At 46.5% G+C, this 18,949-nt stretch overlaps 1 protein-coding gene across 2 annotated transcripts in view; it reads right to left on the bottom strand.

The window, feature by feature from the left end:
• Positions 1 to 18,949, bottom strand: part of frmd4a (FERM domain containing 4A) — a 392,307-nt gene that overhangs the window by 222,546 nt on the left and 150,812 nt on the right. For both annotated transcript variants that reach the window (XM_078552939.1, XM_078552938.1), the window contains exon 3: positions 10,230 to 10,324. In XM_078552939.1, coding sequence (XP_078409065.1) covers positions 10,230 to 10,324 — 95 coding nt within the window. The remainder of the gene's footprint in view (positions 1 to 10,229; positions 10,325 to 18,949) is intronic.

Here is an 18,949-nt window from a genome sequence, read left to right as displayed (position 1 = left end):
AAGGAATAAAGTCCTAACCTGGATGGAAGTGGAGGCTTCCAGTATCACACTGGGAATCAGTCCCCTTTTGCAGGGCACAGATCAACAAGAGTTAAAGTTTAGCTTGCAATCGTATGCATTTTAGACCAGAAAAACTAATCTAGCATTTAAATTAAATGTTAAATCAAACTCTGGATTCCAGTGCAATGTTTTAAGACAGCACTTCACACCTAGATGGTATTATATTGAACTGGGGGGCTGTGACTCCATCTGTACCAGCCTCGCATCATTTTTCACAATGTACAACAGGAACAGCTGGCCTTTGTTAGGTTTTAAGTGCAGGGTACAGTAAAGTGAAACAAGCTGCATTTACTTAAACTCCCACAGGAAACGTGTACAGTATAATTTCCATGGTACCCGTACAATTTCAAATAACAGATTCCACTGTGCGACATGGAAATTAGGCTTTGCAAACATTTATTTAATTTGCTAAGAACGTCAACATAGGCTGTACTGTACATTGTTTGATTAACAGTGAGGCATAAGCAATTAATGTTTTTCAACAGTGCTCCGATAGCTTCTTACAGAACCATATATTTTCATAATTTTACACTTAAGTCTTAGCTTTTGTGGCTAATACGTCTTTGCTAGTGACAACAAAAGTCCTCTCATTTATTTATGACTGGGGTATAATTGTGTGTGCTATTGTTTATGGACAGAGTCGGTAAACAGCACTCCCTGTAAATAAACGTTCTGCAGGGTGTAGAGCTGAATCATAGAAAGATCCTGAGGTTGACAGACTCACTGAAAAGGAGGCCATTTGGCCCATCAAGTCTGCGCTAGCTCTTCTGAAGAGCAATCTAGTTAATCCCACTCCCTGCTTTTTCCCATAATCCCAAAATTCTTTCCCCTCCAAGGTTACTTCCCCTCCCCTGAAGGTTACTACTGAATCCGCATCCTTTCAGGCAACACATTCTAAATCCTAGCCACTTGGATGTCCTGATCTTTCCCCCATTCCCTGACTCTGTACTTGCTTAAAGCCTGTCACATCTCTAACTTTCTCCCAGTCCTGATGAAGAGTCATCGAACTGAAACATTAACTCTGTTTCTTTTTCTATCGAGGCTGCCTGACCTGCTGAGTATTTCCAGCACTTTCTTTACAGTGTGCCATCAACTATCATACCAGCTGTCCTCTGATCGAGTGCAGGAAAAAAAACACCTTAAAGAAATGCACTGCAGATTTCCTCATGTGCAACATGCAGATCAAACCACACCAACTCGTCTGAATTAAAGCACTAAATTAAGAATTAATAACATCCATCAGTTCTGTCCAATCATGGCAGGCATTTTTTTTTCATTCATTTGTGGGCATCACTGGCTAGGCCAGCATTTATTCCCTAACTATCCTTGTTCAGAAGGCATTTTAAGAGCCAGCCACATTGCTGTGGGTCTGGAGTCACATGTAGGCCAGACCAGGGAAGGACAGCAGATTTCCTTCCCTAAAGGAACCAGATGGGTTTTTATGGCAATTGGTGATGGTTTCATGGTCATCATTAGACTTTCAATTCCAGAGTTTTATTGAATTCAAGTTCCACCATCTGCTGTGACAGGGTTCAAACCCTGGTCCCAGAGCATTACCCTGGGTTTCTGGATTACTAGTCTACCGACAATACCAGTACACCATCACGTCCCCGCCATGGCTCCCAAATCAATGCCACTATGAAGCCATTTGAAGGAAGGATCACCGAAAACAAACTAAAATCATTTCATGAATTTTATGTGTGTCCCCCTCCACACCCCACTGCAGTATTGAAGGCATGTTCACATAGAATGAAGTGGGTGGCCAACCTTCTCACCCACCCCCAAACTGTCCCCTTTATTATGGGGGGATGGCTAAGGTTTTAATATGATTAATTCTACTAAAGCTCATGAATCTCTGGAATTCCGCACTGGTGAAGGCGGTACCATTATCTGAAACAATGACTCCCGGTGAGCCATGTAGACTAAAACATTGACGCAACTTTTCAACAGTTGCACACGATGTTGGTGGTCTCACTTCATCCACTTAGAATGAGCACCAATGATCAATAAAAACATGGTACCTAAGAATGGCCCTACATAGTCTATATGTAGTATAGCCTAGGGTCGACCAGGCCACTCTCATAGATGCAGTGTAGCTGAAATGGGCAACTTCTGTTGTTGCTGAAACTGGAGACAGTGTTTAGCCATTTTTTCTATATCACTGTCTATACCTGGCCACCAGACATAGCTTCACACAAGCATCTTATCTTCAAAATGCCTAGATACGCACTGTCAAACTCTGTCAAGAGTGGTTCTCTTCCTTGCGAAGGGACGATGACTCTTGATCCCCACAACAAGATTCCATCTTGACAACTGAACTCAGTTTTACAGGCATAGAATGGTCTTATCTCTTCAGAGTCTGGTGCATTTGACCATCCTTGCAATCCGGGTCTCGGGACTTTTGACAAAACTGAATCCCTGTTTTGTTCAATTCTTTATTTGCTTCACAAAGACCAGTGAAGAGTCCAGGAAGTTCAACACAAGTACAACATCTTGAGGCACTGGTGCATGAACGATGCTATCTAGCAATGGAAGATGACTCAGGGCGTATGCATTTGCTACATGCACACCTGGACGGTGCGTAAAGTTGTGCTCATACGCTGACAAAATCAAAGCCCATCGTTGAATTCCGGCACAGGCTATCAGTGGAATTGCTTTATCTTCTCTAAATAAACCCATTAGTGGCTTGTGATCTGACACTATGGTGAAATGTTGGCCATGCAAATAGTGATGGAATTTATTGACTCCAAATATTACATAGAAGCCTTCTTTTTCAAGTTGTGAGTAACCCTTCTCAGCTGCAGAGAGGGTTCTGGAGACGTAGCCGATTGGCCTTTCGGATCTGATTTCTGTCTTTTCTTCTTCTGTTTGCCACAGAGTTTGGTCTCGTCCTTCCTTTTGATTTCACAATCGGCCAAATTTCTCTCTGGTGAAATCTTAACTTGGTTCAGCTCGGTGGTTGAGCTACCCGTGGTTTCGTTACTCACTTGCATCTTGGAAAGTTCCATGACTTTTCCTTCTAATGCTTCTTTTGTTTCAACCAGCTGATTCTTCAGCTCTTCAGTCTCCGTCTTGTAACTTTTGGCTTCCTCCTGGAACGTTGAATATCGTTGAGTCTTTTTCTGCCAACCGTTTCTTCAGTTGGTCCAGAGTGGCACAGAGTGTATTAGTTTCGCTTCTTTTCATGATTTTCCCGAGGAACCAACTCTGACTTGAAGGGTCTTTGCATCCTGTGAAGGTCCTTTGGTTCTCCTATCTCATTCCAAAATAAACTATCATATTCCCTATCAGCTCAGGATCTCTCCCTGTTGTAACTTGAAAAAAACCCTGATGTAGCGGTATTGTCACTGGACTAGCGTTGCAGAGACCCAGGATAATGCTCTGGGGACCTGGGTTTGAACCCCCGCCTCCGCGGCAGATGGTGGATTTTGAATTCAACAAATATCTGGAATTAAAAGTCTAATGATGACCACAAGACCATTGCCAACTGTTGTTAAAAAAAAACCCATCTGGTTCACTAATGTCCTTTAGGGAAGGAAATCTGCCGTCCTTACCTGGTCTGGCCTACATGTGACTCCAGACCCACAGCAACGTGGTTGACTCTTAAAAAAAAATACCCTCTGAACAAGGTCAGTTAGGGATGGGCAATAAATGCTGGCCTAGCCAGTGACACCCACATCCCATGAACGAATAAAAAACAACTTGAGCTTAATTACTTTTAACCAATTGCAGCCCAGAAGTCTTGGTCCTTTGCCTGTTACAATGATGACTGGAAGCTGGGCTGTCTTTTGCCTGTAGGATACAGGTACAGAGGCGAGGTATTGACTTTCCAGTGTACATCTTCAGCTGAGCCGTGGTTTGCTCCAGATTCAGTGGCTAGGTACCTGCAATTAGGTATTTAAATGTGTGTTCTCCCACCACTGTGGTCGATTCTCCTGTCGAGTCTCCCTCCACGACTAGAGGCTTCCCAAACACTTGAAGGGTGATGGTGATTGGTTCAGTTTTTACTGCTTTGACATTGTATAGGGAATAGATTTAGCAGGACCAACACTTCTGGTTCAGTTATATTGTGCACTTCAATCATCTTGGTCTGCTGTCTGATTGGCCATCTTGATTTCACCCTATATTGCTTTATAACATGCCCTTTTTTATGACAATAGTGGCATTCTGCTCTTTAAATCTGCAGGTTTTGGTACATGGTTACCCCCACATTGGTAACACATTAATTTCTGAATCGCTGGTGAGATGCTTCCAGTGTTTTTCAAGCAGTTGGGACTATTTCCCACTTTGCGGCTGTCTCTCTGCTTTTCGCACCGCGCTGAGTAGGTTCCTGCCCCAACTGAAGAACGGCGCCATGTTACACACTCTGCAAAGCCTGGGAGTCCCTCTCAGCACTCTCCACTGCTAGCGCTATCTCCATGGCGCTCTTCAGATCAATATTAACTTCTGCAAATAAACGGCACTGAATGGTGTCGTCATGTACACCACAAACAATCTTGCAACACGTCATTGAGTGTGTCTCCGAAGTCACAGTGCTCAGTCAACTGTTGTAACTTTGCAATATAGGTTGTGATTAACTCACCCGAGGTCTTTACTCTGGAGTGGACCTTAAATCTTTGTATAATCACCGATGGCTTAAGCTGAAAATGTGTCTTCATGAGGTCTACCAGCTCGTTAAAAGATTTAGAATTGGGCACGTTCAGGGCTGTCAGACTACGGATGAGGTTAAATGTCTTGCTCCAACAGACACTCTTAAGAATTGTTTTCTGCTTCTCCTCCGCTGTTATTTCATTCGCCATGGAATAAAACCCTGGGCGCTCTATGTACTGACTCCAGTCTTCCATGGACGAGTCATAAGGGTCGATACTGTCAAAGAGTGGCATGGCTGGTGAGTATACTTTTCTTTCTTTCCTTAAGAATTGAGTTACTCACAACCAGGAGGTGAGGTGCAGCGTCGGAGCTATTTATCCTCGTCGCGAATCGTAATAAACTTGGAGTCCGGAGTCGATGTTGAGGACTCCCAGAGCAACTCCCACCCGACTATACACCACTGCGCTGTGAGTGGTACAGGATATACCTGGAGATGGTGATGGTGGTGTCTGGGACATTGTCTGTAAGGTCCGATTATCACTGTGAGTATGACTATGTCAGGCTGAAGCTTGACTAGTCTGTGAGACAGTGCTCCCAATTTTGGCATAGCCCCCAGATGTTAGTAAGGAGTTTGCAGTTTGCCATTCTCAATTCCGGTACCTAGTTTGATGCCAGGTGGTCTTTCTGGTTTCATTCCTTTTAGACTTTTTAGTGGTTTGATACAACTGAGTGGCTTGCTAGGCCATTTCGGAGGGGAGTTAAAAGTCAACCACATTGCTGTGGGCCTGGAGTCACATGTAGGCCAGACCAGGTAAGGATGGGATTTTACGACAATCGACAATGGTTTCATGGTCATCATTAGGCTTTTAATTCTGGGTGTTTATTGAATTCAAATTTCACCACCTGCTGTGGTGGGATTCGAACCCAGTGACAATACCACCACGCCACCGCCTCCCCTAACTAATCATTTGGTGTTGCACAATGGCACCTCATTCTCCTTAACATGATCAGTGTCAATATCACACCATATCCTGAAACTTGGTGAATTAGTGTCCAATAAGACACATGAACCAATGGCGGCTTGCCTCAGTAACCTGGCAGCACTGGACAACCATGTCTCTGGGGTAGAGGTTTTCCAGTACATGTGCCTCAGGTGGTTTCAGAGATTGAAGTTGGCCGAGAGTTTCCTAATATTGAGCTTAGAAAGAAAGTGCGGTAAACTTCTTTGCAATCCAAGAAAACACGGGCCACACTGTGTAGTAATTGTAGCTTTAAAGAATGTAGTGATTGTAGCTTTGAGACTTATTGAGTTGTATAGTATCACATGACAGTGTGAACATGTCAGCTCTAAGTGCGGGGAACCTTAGGTTACAGCACAGGGGAAATGGATGAGAGCTGATAAAAGAAGAAATTCTTCTTCAGCGAGATAAAGATCAAAACGTACGGGTCACCGTGACAGGCATTTCGATATACCTGATAGCAGAAACTCCCTCTTCACAGGAGAAGTAAGAGATATTGATATTTCAGAGATAAAAGCAAAAAACTGCGGATGCTGGAAATCCAAAACAAAAACAAAAATACCTGGAAAAACTCAGCGGGTCTGGCAGCATCTGTGGAGAGAGAAACAGAGTTAACGTTTCGAGTCCGTATGACTCAACACAGTCAAACCTGTTGAGTTTTTCCAGCATTTTCTGCTTTTATTTCAGATTTCCTGCCTCCACAGTATTTTGCTTCTATTGAAGTCAATATTCATCTTGGGTAATTAAAAGTGAACAATCTGTTTGCCAAGAGCTGACTGAGGTTTGCAAATTCAAACCTCATCGCCTCAATCTGGAAAATCCTCTTTAATGAGTTACGGGGAAAAGTAAAGATCACTGTAAGAGACAATTTAACACATCTGACAGCAACCCACCAAGCCCCGATCATCCTGGACCAGCCAATATTGAGAAGAGATTCATGCGCGGAATCCCCGCTGCAAATCTTCATCCCCCCCCGACCAGAATGTGGCAAATCGCTGACCCACATCATTACAGCTCCGGAAATAATTGGGGAGCTGTTGGAATTCACTAAAGGCTACCTCACTTGACACCTGTGGAATACTTTATACAACTGAAAAAGGAACAATTTTTGACCTGGCTGATCATTGTCTGTGTGATTTAATTACACGTGTCCGTACGAGGCTAGTTGTTAAGTGTCTGCTTCAATTACTACAAGTGATTTGTTTGCTACCCTCATTTTGCGTAAATAAGCATAACATTGCTTTGATCAAAACCGCTCCTGTGCATTATACTTATTCATTAGACACATTTGAATGATTAGTTTCATTTGTCCTAAGTGTCATCCTTAAGCATTTTTAATATGACATTGGTTCAGGATACACAATCCAGCCGACCAGATTTAATTGAAATTAAGTAGGTGCGATTGACCTGAGTGGGAAGTGGACCAGCTCCACCAATCCTGTGTCTCTGCATCAAACAACCATTTCCATCAGCTACTCTCCAACTAAATGGCATTGAGCAAATTCACAGGCTGCACTGTAACATTTGCCCAGCAACAAAGAGCGGTCTACCACACAGAGGAAGACCATTCGTTCCATTGTGTTTGTGTTGGCCAAAAAGGAGCCATCCAAAGCAATCCCACCTTCCAGCTCTCGGTCTGTAGACTTGTAGGTTACGGCACTTCAAGTGCATATCCAAGTGCTTTTTAAAGGCGATGAAGGTACTGCCTCTACTACCCTTTCAGATAGTGAGTTCTGATAGGGACCCCCACCAGCGCCTCTAATACTTCTACAAATTATTTTAAATCTTAGCTCCCTGGTTAGTAACCTCTCTGCTAAAGGAAATAGAACTTGTATACAAATTTCTAGAAAGGGTTTTCATTATTTTTTTAAGCATGTTCCTCAAGGTAAGGGATGCTTGTGCGGGAAATGGAGTGAACGTCTTTTACTTAAGCACTTTTGTTGTACCAGATGGTAACTGAGTCAGGAATAATTCTTTAGAAACTACATCCACAAAACCACCGACTGGCTGAAACAGCAAAATTGAAGGGAAAAATTGGGCTTCACAATCTACATTGGTAAGCGTCGATATCAATGTGGGGCTAAAATTTGAGACAAGAAGAAACAAGATACTGAAAAGGCTCTGAGCCCTGACAATACAGCTACAACACTGGCATCTACCCGGCTATGTGGAAAATTGCCCAGGTCTGTCCTGCACACAGAAAGCAGGACAAATCCAACCTGGCCAATTACCACCCCATCAGTCTACTCTTGGTCATCAGTATAGTGATGGAAGGGGTCATCAACAGTGCTAACAAGCGGCACTTGCTTAGCAATAACCTGCTCACTGATGCCCAGTTTGGGTTCCACCAGGGCCACTCAGCTCCTGACCTCATTACAGCCTTGGTTCAAACGTGGACAAAAAAACTGAACTCCCGAGGTGAGGTGAGAGTGACTGCCCTTGATATCAAGGCTGTATTTGACCGAGTGTGGCATCAAGGAGCCCAAGCAAAACTGGAGTCAAAAACTCTCCACTGGTTGGAGTCATGCCTAGCACAAAGGAAGATGGTTGTGGTTGTTGGAGGTCAATCATCTCAGTTCCAGGACATCACTGCAGGAGTTCCTCAGGGTAGTGTCCAAGGCCCAACCATCATCAGCTACTTCATCAATGACCTTCCTTCCATCATAAGGTCAGAAGTGGGGACGTTCGCTGATGATTGCACAATGTTCAGCACCATTCGTGACTCCTCAGATACTGAAGCAGTCCATGTCCAAATGTATAAAGACCTGGAAAATATCCAGGCTTGGGCTGACAAGTGACAAGTAACGTTCACGCAACACAAGTGTCAGGCAATGACCATTTCCAATCAGATAGAATCTAACCATCGCACCTTGACATTCAATGGCATTACCATCACTGAATCCTCCACTATCAACAACCCGGGGTTTACCATTGACCAGAAACTGAACTGGACTAGCCATATAAATAGTGTAGCTACAAAAGCAGGTCACAGGCTGGGAATCCTGCAACGAGTAACTCACCTCCTGACTCCCCAAAGCCTGTCCACCATCTACAAAGCATAAGTCAGGAGTGTGATGGAATACTCCCCACTTGCCTGGATAAGTGCAGTTCCAACAACACTCAAGAAGCTCGACACCATCCAAGACAAAGCAGCCGCTGCTTTATTGGCACCCCATTTACAAACATTCACTCCCTCCACCACCAATGCAGTGGCAGCAGTGTGTACCATCTACAAGATGCACTGCAAGAACTCACCTAGCCTCCTTAGTCAGCACCTTTCAAACCTACGACCCCTACCATCTAGAAGGAACACCACCATTGGGAAGTTCCCCTCCAAGTCATTCACCATCCTGACTTGAAAATATATCACCGTTCCTTCACTGTCGCTGGGTCAAAATCCTGGAACTCCCTCCCTAACAGCACTATGGGTGTACCTACACCACATGGACTGCAGCGGTTCAAGAAGGCAGCTCACCACCACCTTCTCAAGGGTAATGAGGGATGGGCAATAATTGCTGCCCTAGCCAGCGATGCCCACATTCCATAAATGAATAAGGAAAAAGATCTGTGCAGGCACACTCCCTGTGTAAGATTTTTAATTATATATAGACAGGCAAAGAGTCGCAGGTTAAAGGCAAGAGATCCCTGGAAGACACAAACCCTGCAAGCAGTGAAGTGCTATGTCAACTAAATTACAAAGTTCAATTTGTATCTTACTTTGTGATTGGCAAAAGAAATATGGTGGAAAAATGTTTTTAAGCAATGAGTGGTTTGGATTTGGAGTGCACAGTCTGACAGGGCAAAGAATACAGATTTAGTAGGAGCATAAAAATGGGATTGGATAATCATTTGAAGGGGAAAAGGTTACCGGAATATGCAGAAAGAGCGGGGAAGTAGAACTAGCTGGATTGCTTTGCAAAAGAGCCAGAGCAGGCTTGATGGGCCAAATGGCCTCCTTCTGTGCTGTACTATTCTATAATAACTACACTCTCCTCAGTATGTACCCTATAATTCTCCATGTAATGTCAAAAATACCATGAAACTTGGTTCAGAAATTAGCATATCATGACAATCACACTCAAAGCCTTGAAATGATGCTCTCTAAATATTAGGAAGAGAGTGTAACAAATGTGTATGATATTCCTTTGTTTTAATGGTGACATATTTGAAAGACATATATGCCTCAGTTTGAACAGTAGAGAAAAGAATTTGACACAATTGTGTCCATCGTTTATAGGCTAATATTTGGACACTGTAATCTTGAGGCCAAAGGTATAGGTTTTTCTTTGAAACCCAGGAAGTGAAAGGGGCACAATTTACATCAATGTTGTTTGAATGACCACATACACATTACAGTGATGCTAATCACATCTTCAGTGCTACTTTATCATGGAACAAATTGATTGATTTTGGAACAGTCCGACATTCCCCCAGGAATGATCTCTCTTTACCGTCTCCTCATTGACACCTCAGCTATCTGATTGCCTGATATCTTGCACACCAGAGACACTAGAAGCAACAAATCCTGAAGACACAGTGCAGATAAAATACAGAACTTACGTTTCATCTGTAAACGCTATCCCAAAGTACTCCTTCTCCTTCAAGTTGAAGTGAGATGCCACCAAGTCAAGTAGCTCCTTTGCCAAGAGTTTAGGCTGGAAGAGAAAAAGAAAAACAGTCATTCTGGTGTCTGACTGGAATACAATCATTCTGATCTTCCCCAGGGACACATTCTACCTCATTTCCAATCAATGTTTGTGGAATCTTCATTGCATCAAGAGACACTGACACCTCCTTTTACAGAAAATGGGATTTCTTTTGATGGAATCCACCACGGAGTTTTTCAGAATAAGAGGTACTCTATCAACATGCCTTCACTCTCTCTAAAGGATTCCGGGGTTTGGGATGCAAACGCACAACTGCTGCAGAGTGGGGGTGACTGCAGATTCTAACCTCACCCTGCTCAAACCAGAATAAGATTCTGTACAAAGCCAGAGTGCAACCTCTCTTGGGAGGCTGAGAGAGAGGGTAGCAGTGAGGTACCTACAACAACCTGGTGCCCAACTACAGGGAAGCATCAGCAACAATTTGCCAACTCAGTTGGCAGTGCAAACCAATGTGTGCCAGCGAATCTTTTTTTATTATTCGTTTGTGGGATGTGGGCGTCGCTGGCTAGGCCAGCATTTATCACCCATCACTAACTGCCCTTGTTCAGAGGGCATTTTTAAGCGTCAACTACATTGCTGTGGGTCTGGAGTCACATGTAGGCCAGACCAGGTAAGGACGGCAGATTTCCTTCCCTAAAGGACATTAGTGAACCAGATGGGTTTTTACAACAATCAACAATGGTTCCATGGTCATCATTAGACTTTTAATTCCGGGTATTTATTGAACTTGTTGAAATCAAATTTGAACCCGGGTCCCCAGAGCATTACTCTGGGTCTCTGGATTACCAGCCCAGTGACAATCCCACTATGCCACCACCTCCCCCTCCCAGAAGATGGTAATCAAGTACCAGCATAGATAAACGTGAAGTATTACATTTTGTCAAGAAAAATAAAGAGGTTGCGTATTACTTTGAGAAAGAAAGACTTGCATTTATCTAGTGCCTTCACAATCACTGCCTTAAAGCAACGAAGTACTTTTGAATTGTCATCATGGTTGTAATGTGGGAAATGCAGCAGCCAGTTTCTTCACAGCTATCTCCCACAAACAGCAACGTGATAATAACCAGGTTACCTGCTTTGGTGATATTGACGGAGATAAATATTGGCCAGAACACCGGGATAGCCCCTTACTCAAAATACTAAAATGGGATCTTTTATGACCACCTCAGAGGACAGACGTGGCCTCAGTTTAACGCACCCTCCAGAAGAGGAACCTGCAACAGTGCAGCACTCCTTCAGTACTGCACTGTGCACTGGCATGTCAGGCTGGATAATGGTGCTCTTGAGCCCATGGCCTTCGGACTCGGAGGTGAGAGTGCTACCAACTAAACCATGGTCACCACCTATTTCAGAAAGTGTGAATCTAAATGGGGCAGAAGAACAAAGGCACCTGGAAGGATAAATAGATGAATCGTTAAAAACAGCAGCACGGATTAAGAAGGCCATAAAAACACAAATCAAACACCAGGGTTTATTTCTATGAGGACAGAATTGAAAAGTAGAGACAGCATGCTAACCAGGAATCGAGCCTTGGTTAGGACACACCTGGAGTACTATTTACAATTCTAGGCGTCATATTATATAAACAACATGGTGGCACTGGAGAGGGTGCTTAAAAGGTTTACTAGGGTGATACCAGGAATGTGGGGTTATACCTATCAGGAGAGGATGAACAGGCTTGATCACTCTTCACCTAAAAAGAAATGGCTTGAGGGGTGACCTATTGGTGACCTTTCCAATTCTGAAAGGCCTTGATAAGGTAGACACACTTGTGGGGAAGAGCAAAACTACAAACCATCAGAATAAGATAAGTCACCAAGAAATCCAATAGGGAATTCAGAAGAAACTTCTTTACCCAGACACTGGTGGGAAAGTGGAACTCACTATCACAGAGAGTAGTTTTTTTCATTCTTTCACAGGATGTGGCTGGGCCAGCATCTGTTACCCACCCCAATTGCCCTTGAGAAGGTGGTGGTGAGCTGCCTTCTTGAGCCGCTACAGTCCATGTGGTGTAGGTACACCCACAGTGCGGTTAGGAAGGGAGCTGAGGTGAACAGTACCAATGCGTTTAATGGGAGGTTAGATAAGCACGCGTGGGAGAAGGGAACAGAGAGTTCCGTTGACAGATTTCGATGTGGAAGGTTGGGAGGAGGCTCGAGTGGAACATAAATACCAGCATAGACTGGTTAGGCCAAAAGGCCTGTTTCTGTGCTGTGTATGCCATGTAAATGAAAATAAAGAATTCATAGAAGCTCTTTTTTTTTATTTAAACGTCCAGCAGACACTAAAACCGAAGTGTTAACTATTTATTTGTGCTCACTCCATTCCTCATAAAATCAGCAGGGATTCTAATCCACAGAATTCTTGTGCAAACCAATCAGCAATTGAATGGAGTGCCAGAGACAGAACCATATCCTGCAGGGTTCAAGGTTCATGCAAAGCGAGTTGGATGACATTTGTGTGTGATGTATTTCTTTAAATCAATCCCTTTTTATTTGTAATGAATGCGCTTATTAAAAACAGAGTTTCACTGCTGCCTAACAATTCCTAGAATAAATAGGACCTTAACAGCCACTGCTATACAATTTTGAATTAAAATATGCGGAACTCAACAGCAGCTTCCAATGAGATTGGTTCAGCTTTGGGCACAGATCAGAAACACAAATGAATGTGTTCATTGCTCAGTATGTAAATGGAGGATTTTACAGCTCAGTCTATGTTACAGGAGCTTCTGAAAAGGGCTTTGCCCAGATTCTAGCTGATCCATTTCTCAATTTTCTCTGTTTGCAGACCTGATAAGGGCACTTGTGAACGAGCTAGAGTTTTCCTTCAATTGAATCAGTGATCATTCCAGCTACACAAATGCCCCAGAAATGAGGAGGGGCAAGACATTGACCGCTCAAGGCAAAGGTCAGTTATGAACCACACTAGATAGTGATACAGACAAGAATGTTGTACCATCACTCCTTATTTATCTGCTTTATTCCGTGGCTCCTCTCTGAAGCATGCCACTGTCCTTCTCTTCTCTTGCCTTTGTTTAATGTCCTATTTAGGTCTCAACTCTAATTTACTTATTTGTATGATTCTAAGGTTTGTTTGTTAATGGACTAACATATCAAACCATTTCAAGATGCATCACCGCACACCCTCTTCTATAATGGGAGCTTGCTGAGCTTTGTCAGTTAATGTTCCTCCTGTCCCACGTCTTGAATGTCTCTCCCCGTCCATCATCAAGTCTTCACCCTCACCAAAGTGCCCTTTGTACGTGAGGCAGAGAAAATGCCATTATCAAGATACATATTTTTTTTTCAAAACTGTTTCTACCCTTTCTTCCCCACTGCCAGCATTGGCTGATAAGATGAGGCTGAACTCCAGGAAAGGGGACAACATATTACTGGGAGCTCGGAGAACATGGTTTATCAGATGTTTACAAAGAGAACTCCATGTTATATAAAATCCAATCAGTCACTGAGTAACTAATGAGAGTGTTTTAGCAGCAAAGTGCGCTTCTACATTTCATTGTGGCGATGGTGTTATAATTCACTCAGGGAGTCCGAGTTGCTTGGCAACGTGCACGTTGTGGAACTATGGGTAGTGATGGCACAGGGTCCAACATTCTTTCCATCACCTGCCTGGCCAGGAATCTCTCCCGCTCTCACCACCAGCCACTGGCGTAAGTTGGAAGGATTTAAAAGTTGATGCTCGACCTGTCCAGTTGTGTTATGAACACACCTTCCTTGGTCTTGGGGTGGGACTGAAACCCGAAATTTCGGGCTCAGAGGTGGGGATGCTACCCGGTGTGTCACAAGACCTCCAAACGTTATCGTACATACAAACAATTCACCAGATTGTAGAAATAACATTACACTGGCCAGTGAAGCCAGGCATGTGCATTCGGCGCACACACTTCTCTGTTTTAATTAAACCCTCCAGAAGTAACAACCCTAATATTAAAATAATGTGCTGGATTAATGATCATTTTTGGAAAATACTGAGAACCTGTGGGAACTTTCTGTGCACTACTGGAAGATGGCAAATATGTTTAGAGGTTTGTCACACAAATCCTTTAAGATTTTTCCTCTCTACCTCTCCACGCCTGCAGAGGCAAGTCTGACCACATTTAACAGCCTGACCAAGGACTTACAAAACCCACAAACAGAAGGAAGGGCGAGGTCAAATGGCTCTGAACGCTGTGATCAAGAGTTCAACAGAAGACAGTGTGCACATTCATTCACTCGCTGTTGGTATATATATATATATATATATATATTCATCTACAGTTAGGTGCTGAGTGGAGGTCAGATATTACCCAACAGAGAGGAGCTGGGATGGGGGGGAACATTAGAAAGAGTGAAAACTGGAGCAAGTGTTGGACCAGGCCCAGACAACTCCCATGTATCTTTGAGGTGAAGATGCCAGAACGAGAGAGGGAGAGAAACACTCTTACATTCGCTGAGTGGTTCTGGAAGATCAGGGGAAAGGAAACAGGAGAGAGTGAAAGGAGACAGGCCTTTCCAGATGAGACTAGGTTACAATTAGCAGATGTGTCTCACAATGTTAACGGGCCCCTCACTACTTACTGCTGCTGTTTACTTGACTTTGTCAAACCCACACAAGTAATTATAAATACAGTACCATCTGGTCCAATTAGCCATGATACTGTTGCCTAATGGCATCTTTGTTCAATGAACTACTGGACAATGGTCTTTGAGACTGGTATGAGTTGTGTGATATATCCATGACGATGTGGTAGAATTCCCGGTGCCCAGTGCTGGTACTCAGGCAAGGAGGCTCACTGCGATAGGTCGGAACTTTGTCAGGATTTGAGGGTAGATGAGGGGGGAGAGGTCAGTAAGAGGGGTGGGGGCCAGGGGTTTGAGAGGCCGAGGGGAAGGGGAATCTGGGGAGTTACACATTGGGGGGACCTCCAATGGACCCATCCCCCTGCCCACCATCAACCCACACAGGGAAACACGCCAACTGGGTCACTTAGCGTGGGCCTCTCTCACTGCCAGTTAAATCATGGCATTAATTGCCCACTTGAGGGCCTCAATTGGCCCACCGTTGGACATGCTACCTGGCGCCGCCCCTGCCACTGGTAAACTGTGGTGGGGGCAGGGGTGGGTTGGTAGGTGTCGAGCAGGCCACCCGCTGGAATTAATGACACCCCACCCCTGCCCCACCTTCAAACTTGCCAGTGGGGTAACGTTAAATACAACCCCATATGTTTAACTTTACCATCACTGAATCCCCCACTATTAACATCCTGGGGGTTTCCATTGACCAGAAACTGAACTGGACCAGCCACATGAATACTGTGCCTACAAGAGCAGGTCAGAGGCTGGGAATCCTGCGGAGAGCAACTCACCTCCTGACTCCCCAAATAACTGTCCACCATCCACAAAGCACAAGTCAAGAGTGTGATGGAATACTCTCCACTTGCCTTGACAATTGTGGCTGCAACAATACTCTAGAAAGTCAACACCCTCCAAGACAAAGTAGTCCACTTGACCAGCACCCCATCCACCACCTCACAGATTCACTACCTCCACCACCGATGCACAGTAGCAGCAGTGTGTACCATCTACAAGATGCACTGCAGGAATTCACCAAGGTTCCTTCGACAGCGCCTTCCAAACCCATGACCACTACCACCTAGAAGGTCAAGGGCAGCAGACACATGGGAACACCACTACCTGGAAGTTCCCCCTCCCAGCCACTCACCATCCTGACTTGGAAATATATCGCCGTTCCTTCACTGTCACTGGGTCAAAATCCTGGAACTCCCTCCCTAACAGCACTGTGGGTGTACCTACACCACATGGACTGCAGCGGTTCAAGAAGGCAGCTCACCACCACCTTCTCAAGGGCAATTAGGGATGGACAACAAATGCTGGTCTTGCCAGAGACACCCACATTCAATGAAAAAAAAATAGGATTACGAAGATCTCTTACCTAACCTCAACAACAGCATTCATATAAAACAGTAAAGTACAGCAAACTATTACACAGAAAATTGATTCATGCACAGAAATATATCTGAATTTCCAAAATTCAACACAATCTGCCCAAACTCCATTTTAAAATGTTTGCAGCTTTAAATGCCATTTTACATCTGCTATTTCAGACAATATTATTTATGCCAATTAATGATCATATTGAAAACCTGGTTCGACACTGTGACATGTGGTTTGCTGAAAAACATATCAGATGAAAGAACGTGTCCCTTTTGTTCCACGGCCCCAAGGTATTGAGCATTTTAACATTTTAAATTATCCTACCTTTAAGCAAAGAACAGAGGGGTAATCACACTTATTCATGGTGGTTCTCAGGATGAATGCAGCAGCACATGTGCCTTTCACAGTAGCCGAGGATGAAAGCAATAGATTTTGTGCAGTGGAATTGTTCCAAATGTTATCTCCCAGTATCTATGTGAATGGTATTCCTCTCCCCTTATTTTATCATTAGGAATTGTCACGGCTCCTTCAACAGCATCTCCCAAACCCATTATCTCCACTGCCTAGAAGAGTAAGGGCGGTAGGCACATTGGAACAATAAAACCTCCAAAAGTAACCCTGCAAATCACACCCCACCCGCCTTTCGATCTATAGTGAGCCTTCGCTTTAAGTTGCCTCGCTTAACGATGTTTCGTTTTAACGTTCTTTATGTTTTAGGGTCTGTTTTTCCAATTTGCGTCACCATTTTCACTTTCACATCGCTAACACTCAGGATCCCACTCCTGTGCTGTGCTCGGACCCCCACCCCCCACACCGCACTCAGAACCCCCCCCACACTGCACTCAGACCCCCCCCCACTGCACTCAGACCCCCCCCCCCCCCACCCACACTGGACTCAGACCCCCCCCCCCCACACTGCACTCAGACCCCCCCACGCTGCACTCAGACCCCCCCACGCTGCACTCAGACCCCCCCACGCTGCACTCAGACCCCCCCCCAACACGCTGCACTCAGACCCCCCCACGCTGCACTCCCCCAGACCCCCCCACGCTGCACTCAGACCCCCCCACGCTGCACTCAGATCCCCCCCACACTGCACTCAGAACCCCCCCCACTGCACTCAGACCCCCCCCACACTGCACTCAGACCCCCCCACTGCACTCAGACCGCCCCCACACTGCACTCAGACCCCCCCCACTGCACTCAGCACTCAGACCCTCCTCCAACTGCACTCAGACCCCCCACCCACTCAGCACTCAGACCCCGCCCCAACTGCACTCAGACCCCCCACCCACTCAGCACTCAGACCCCCCCCCCCACACTGCACTCAGACCCCCCCACTGCACTCAGACCCCCCCCCACACTGCACTCAGACCCCCCCCCACACTGCACTCAGACCCCCCCCCCACACTGCACTCAGACCCCCCCCCACACTGCACTCAGACCCCCCCCCCACACTGCACTCAGACCCCCCCCCCCACACTGCACTCAGACCCCCCCCCACTGCACTCAGACCCCCCCACTCTGCACTCAGACCCCCCCCACTGCACTCAGACCCCCCCCCCCACACTGCACTCAGACCCCCCCACACTGCACTCAGACCCCCCCCCCACACTGCACTCAGACCCCCCCACACTGCACTCAGACCCCCCCCACTGCACTCAGACTCCCCCACTCTGCACTCAGACCCCCCCCACACTGCACTCAGACCCCCCCCCCACACTGCACTCAGACCCCCCCCACACTGCACTCAGACCCCCCCCCCACACTGCACTCAGACCCCCCCCCACACTGCACTCAGACCCCCCCACACTGCACTCAGACCCCCCCCACTGCACTCAGACCCCCCCCCCACACTGCACTCAGACCCCCCCACACTGCACTCAGACCCCCCCACACTGCACTCAGACCCCCCCACACTGCACTCAGACCCCCCCACACTGCACTCAGACCCCCCCACTGCACTCAGCACTCAGACCCCCCCACACTGCACTCAGACCCCCCCACACTGCACTCAGACCCCCCCCCACTGCACTCAGACTCCCCCACTCTGCACTCAGACCCCCCCCACTCTGCACTCAGACCCCCCCCACTGCACTCAGACCCCCCCCCCACACTGCACTCAGACCCCCCCCACTGCACTCAGACCCCCCCCCCACACTGCACTCAGACTCCCCCCACACTGCACTCAGACTCCCCCCCACACTGCACTCAGACCCCCCCCCCCCACACTGCACTCAGACCCCCCCCCCCACACCGCACTCAGACCCCCCCACTCAGCACTCAGACCCCCCCACTCCGCACTCAGGCCCCCCCACTCAGCACTCAGACCCCCCCCCCCACGCTGCACTCAGACCCCCCCACTCCGCACTCAGACCCCCCCCCCACACTGCACTCAGGCCCCCCCACACCGCACTCAGGCCCCCCCCCCACGCTGCACTCAGGCCCCCCCACACCGCACTCAGACCCCCCCCCCACACTGCACTCAGGCCCCCCCACACCGCACTCAGACCCCGCCCCCACACCGCACTCAGGCCCCCCCACACCGCACTCAGGCCTTGCTGTCACTATGTTCTGATGTCAGAGACGCCGCCATCACCAGGGGTTGAGGCTGTGGGGGGGAGAGTGAGGTCCAGGGCCCGGGGACAGGGGTGTA

The sequence above is a fragment of the Cetorhinus maximus genome, chromosome 12, assembly GCF_964194155.1.
Source record: "Cetorhinus maximus chromosome 12, sCetMax3.hap1.1, whole genome shotgun sequence".
In the NCBI taxonomy this organism is placed as follows: Eukaryota; Metazoa; Chordata; class Chondrichthyes; order Lamniformes; family Cetorhinidae; genus Cetorhinus; species Cetorhinus maximus.
Note: the sequence above shows the minus strand (reverse complement) of the source record. Positions and strands in the feature narration are given on the sequence as shown.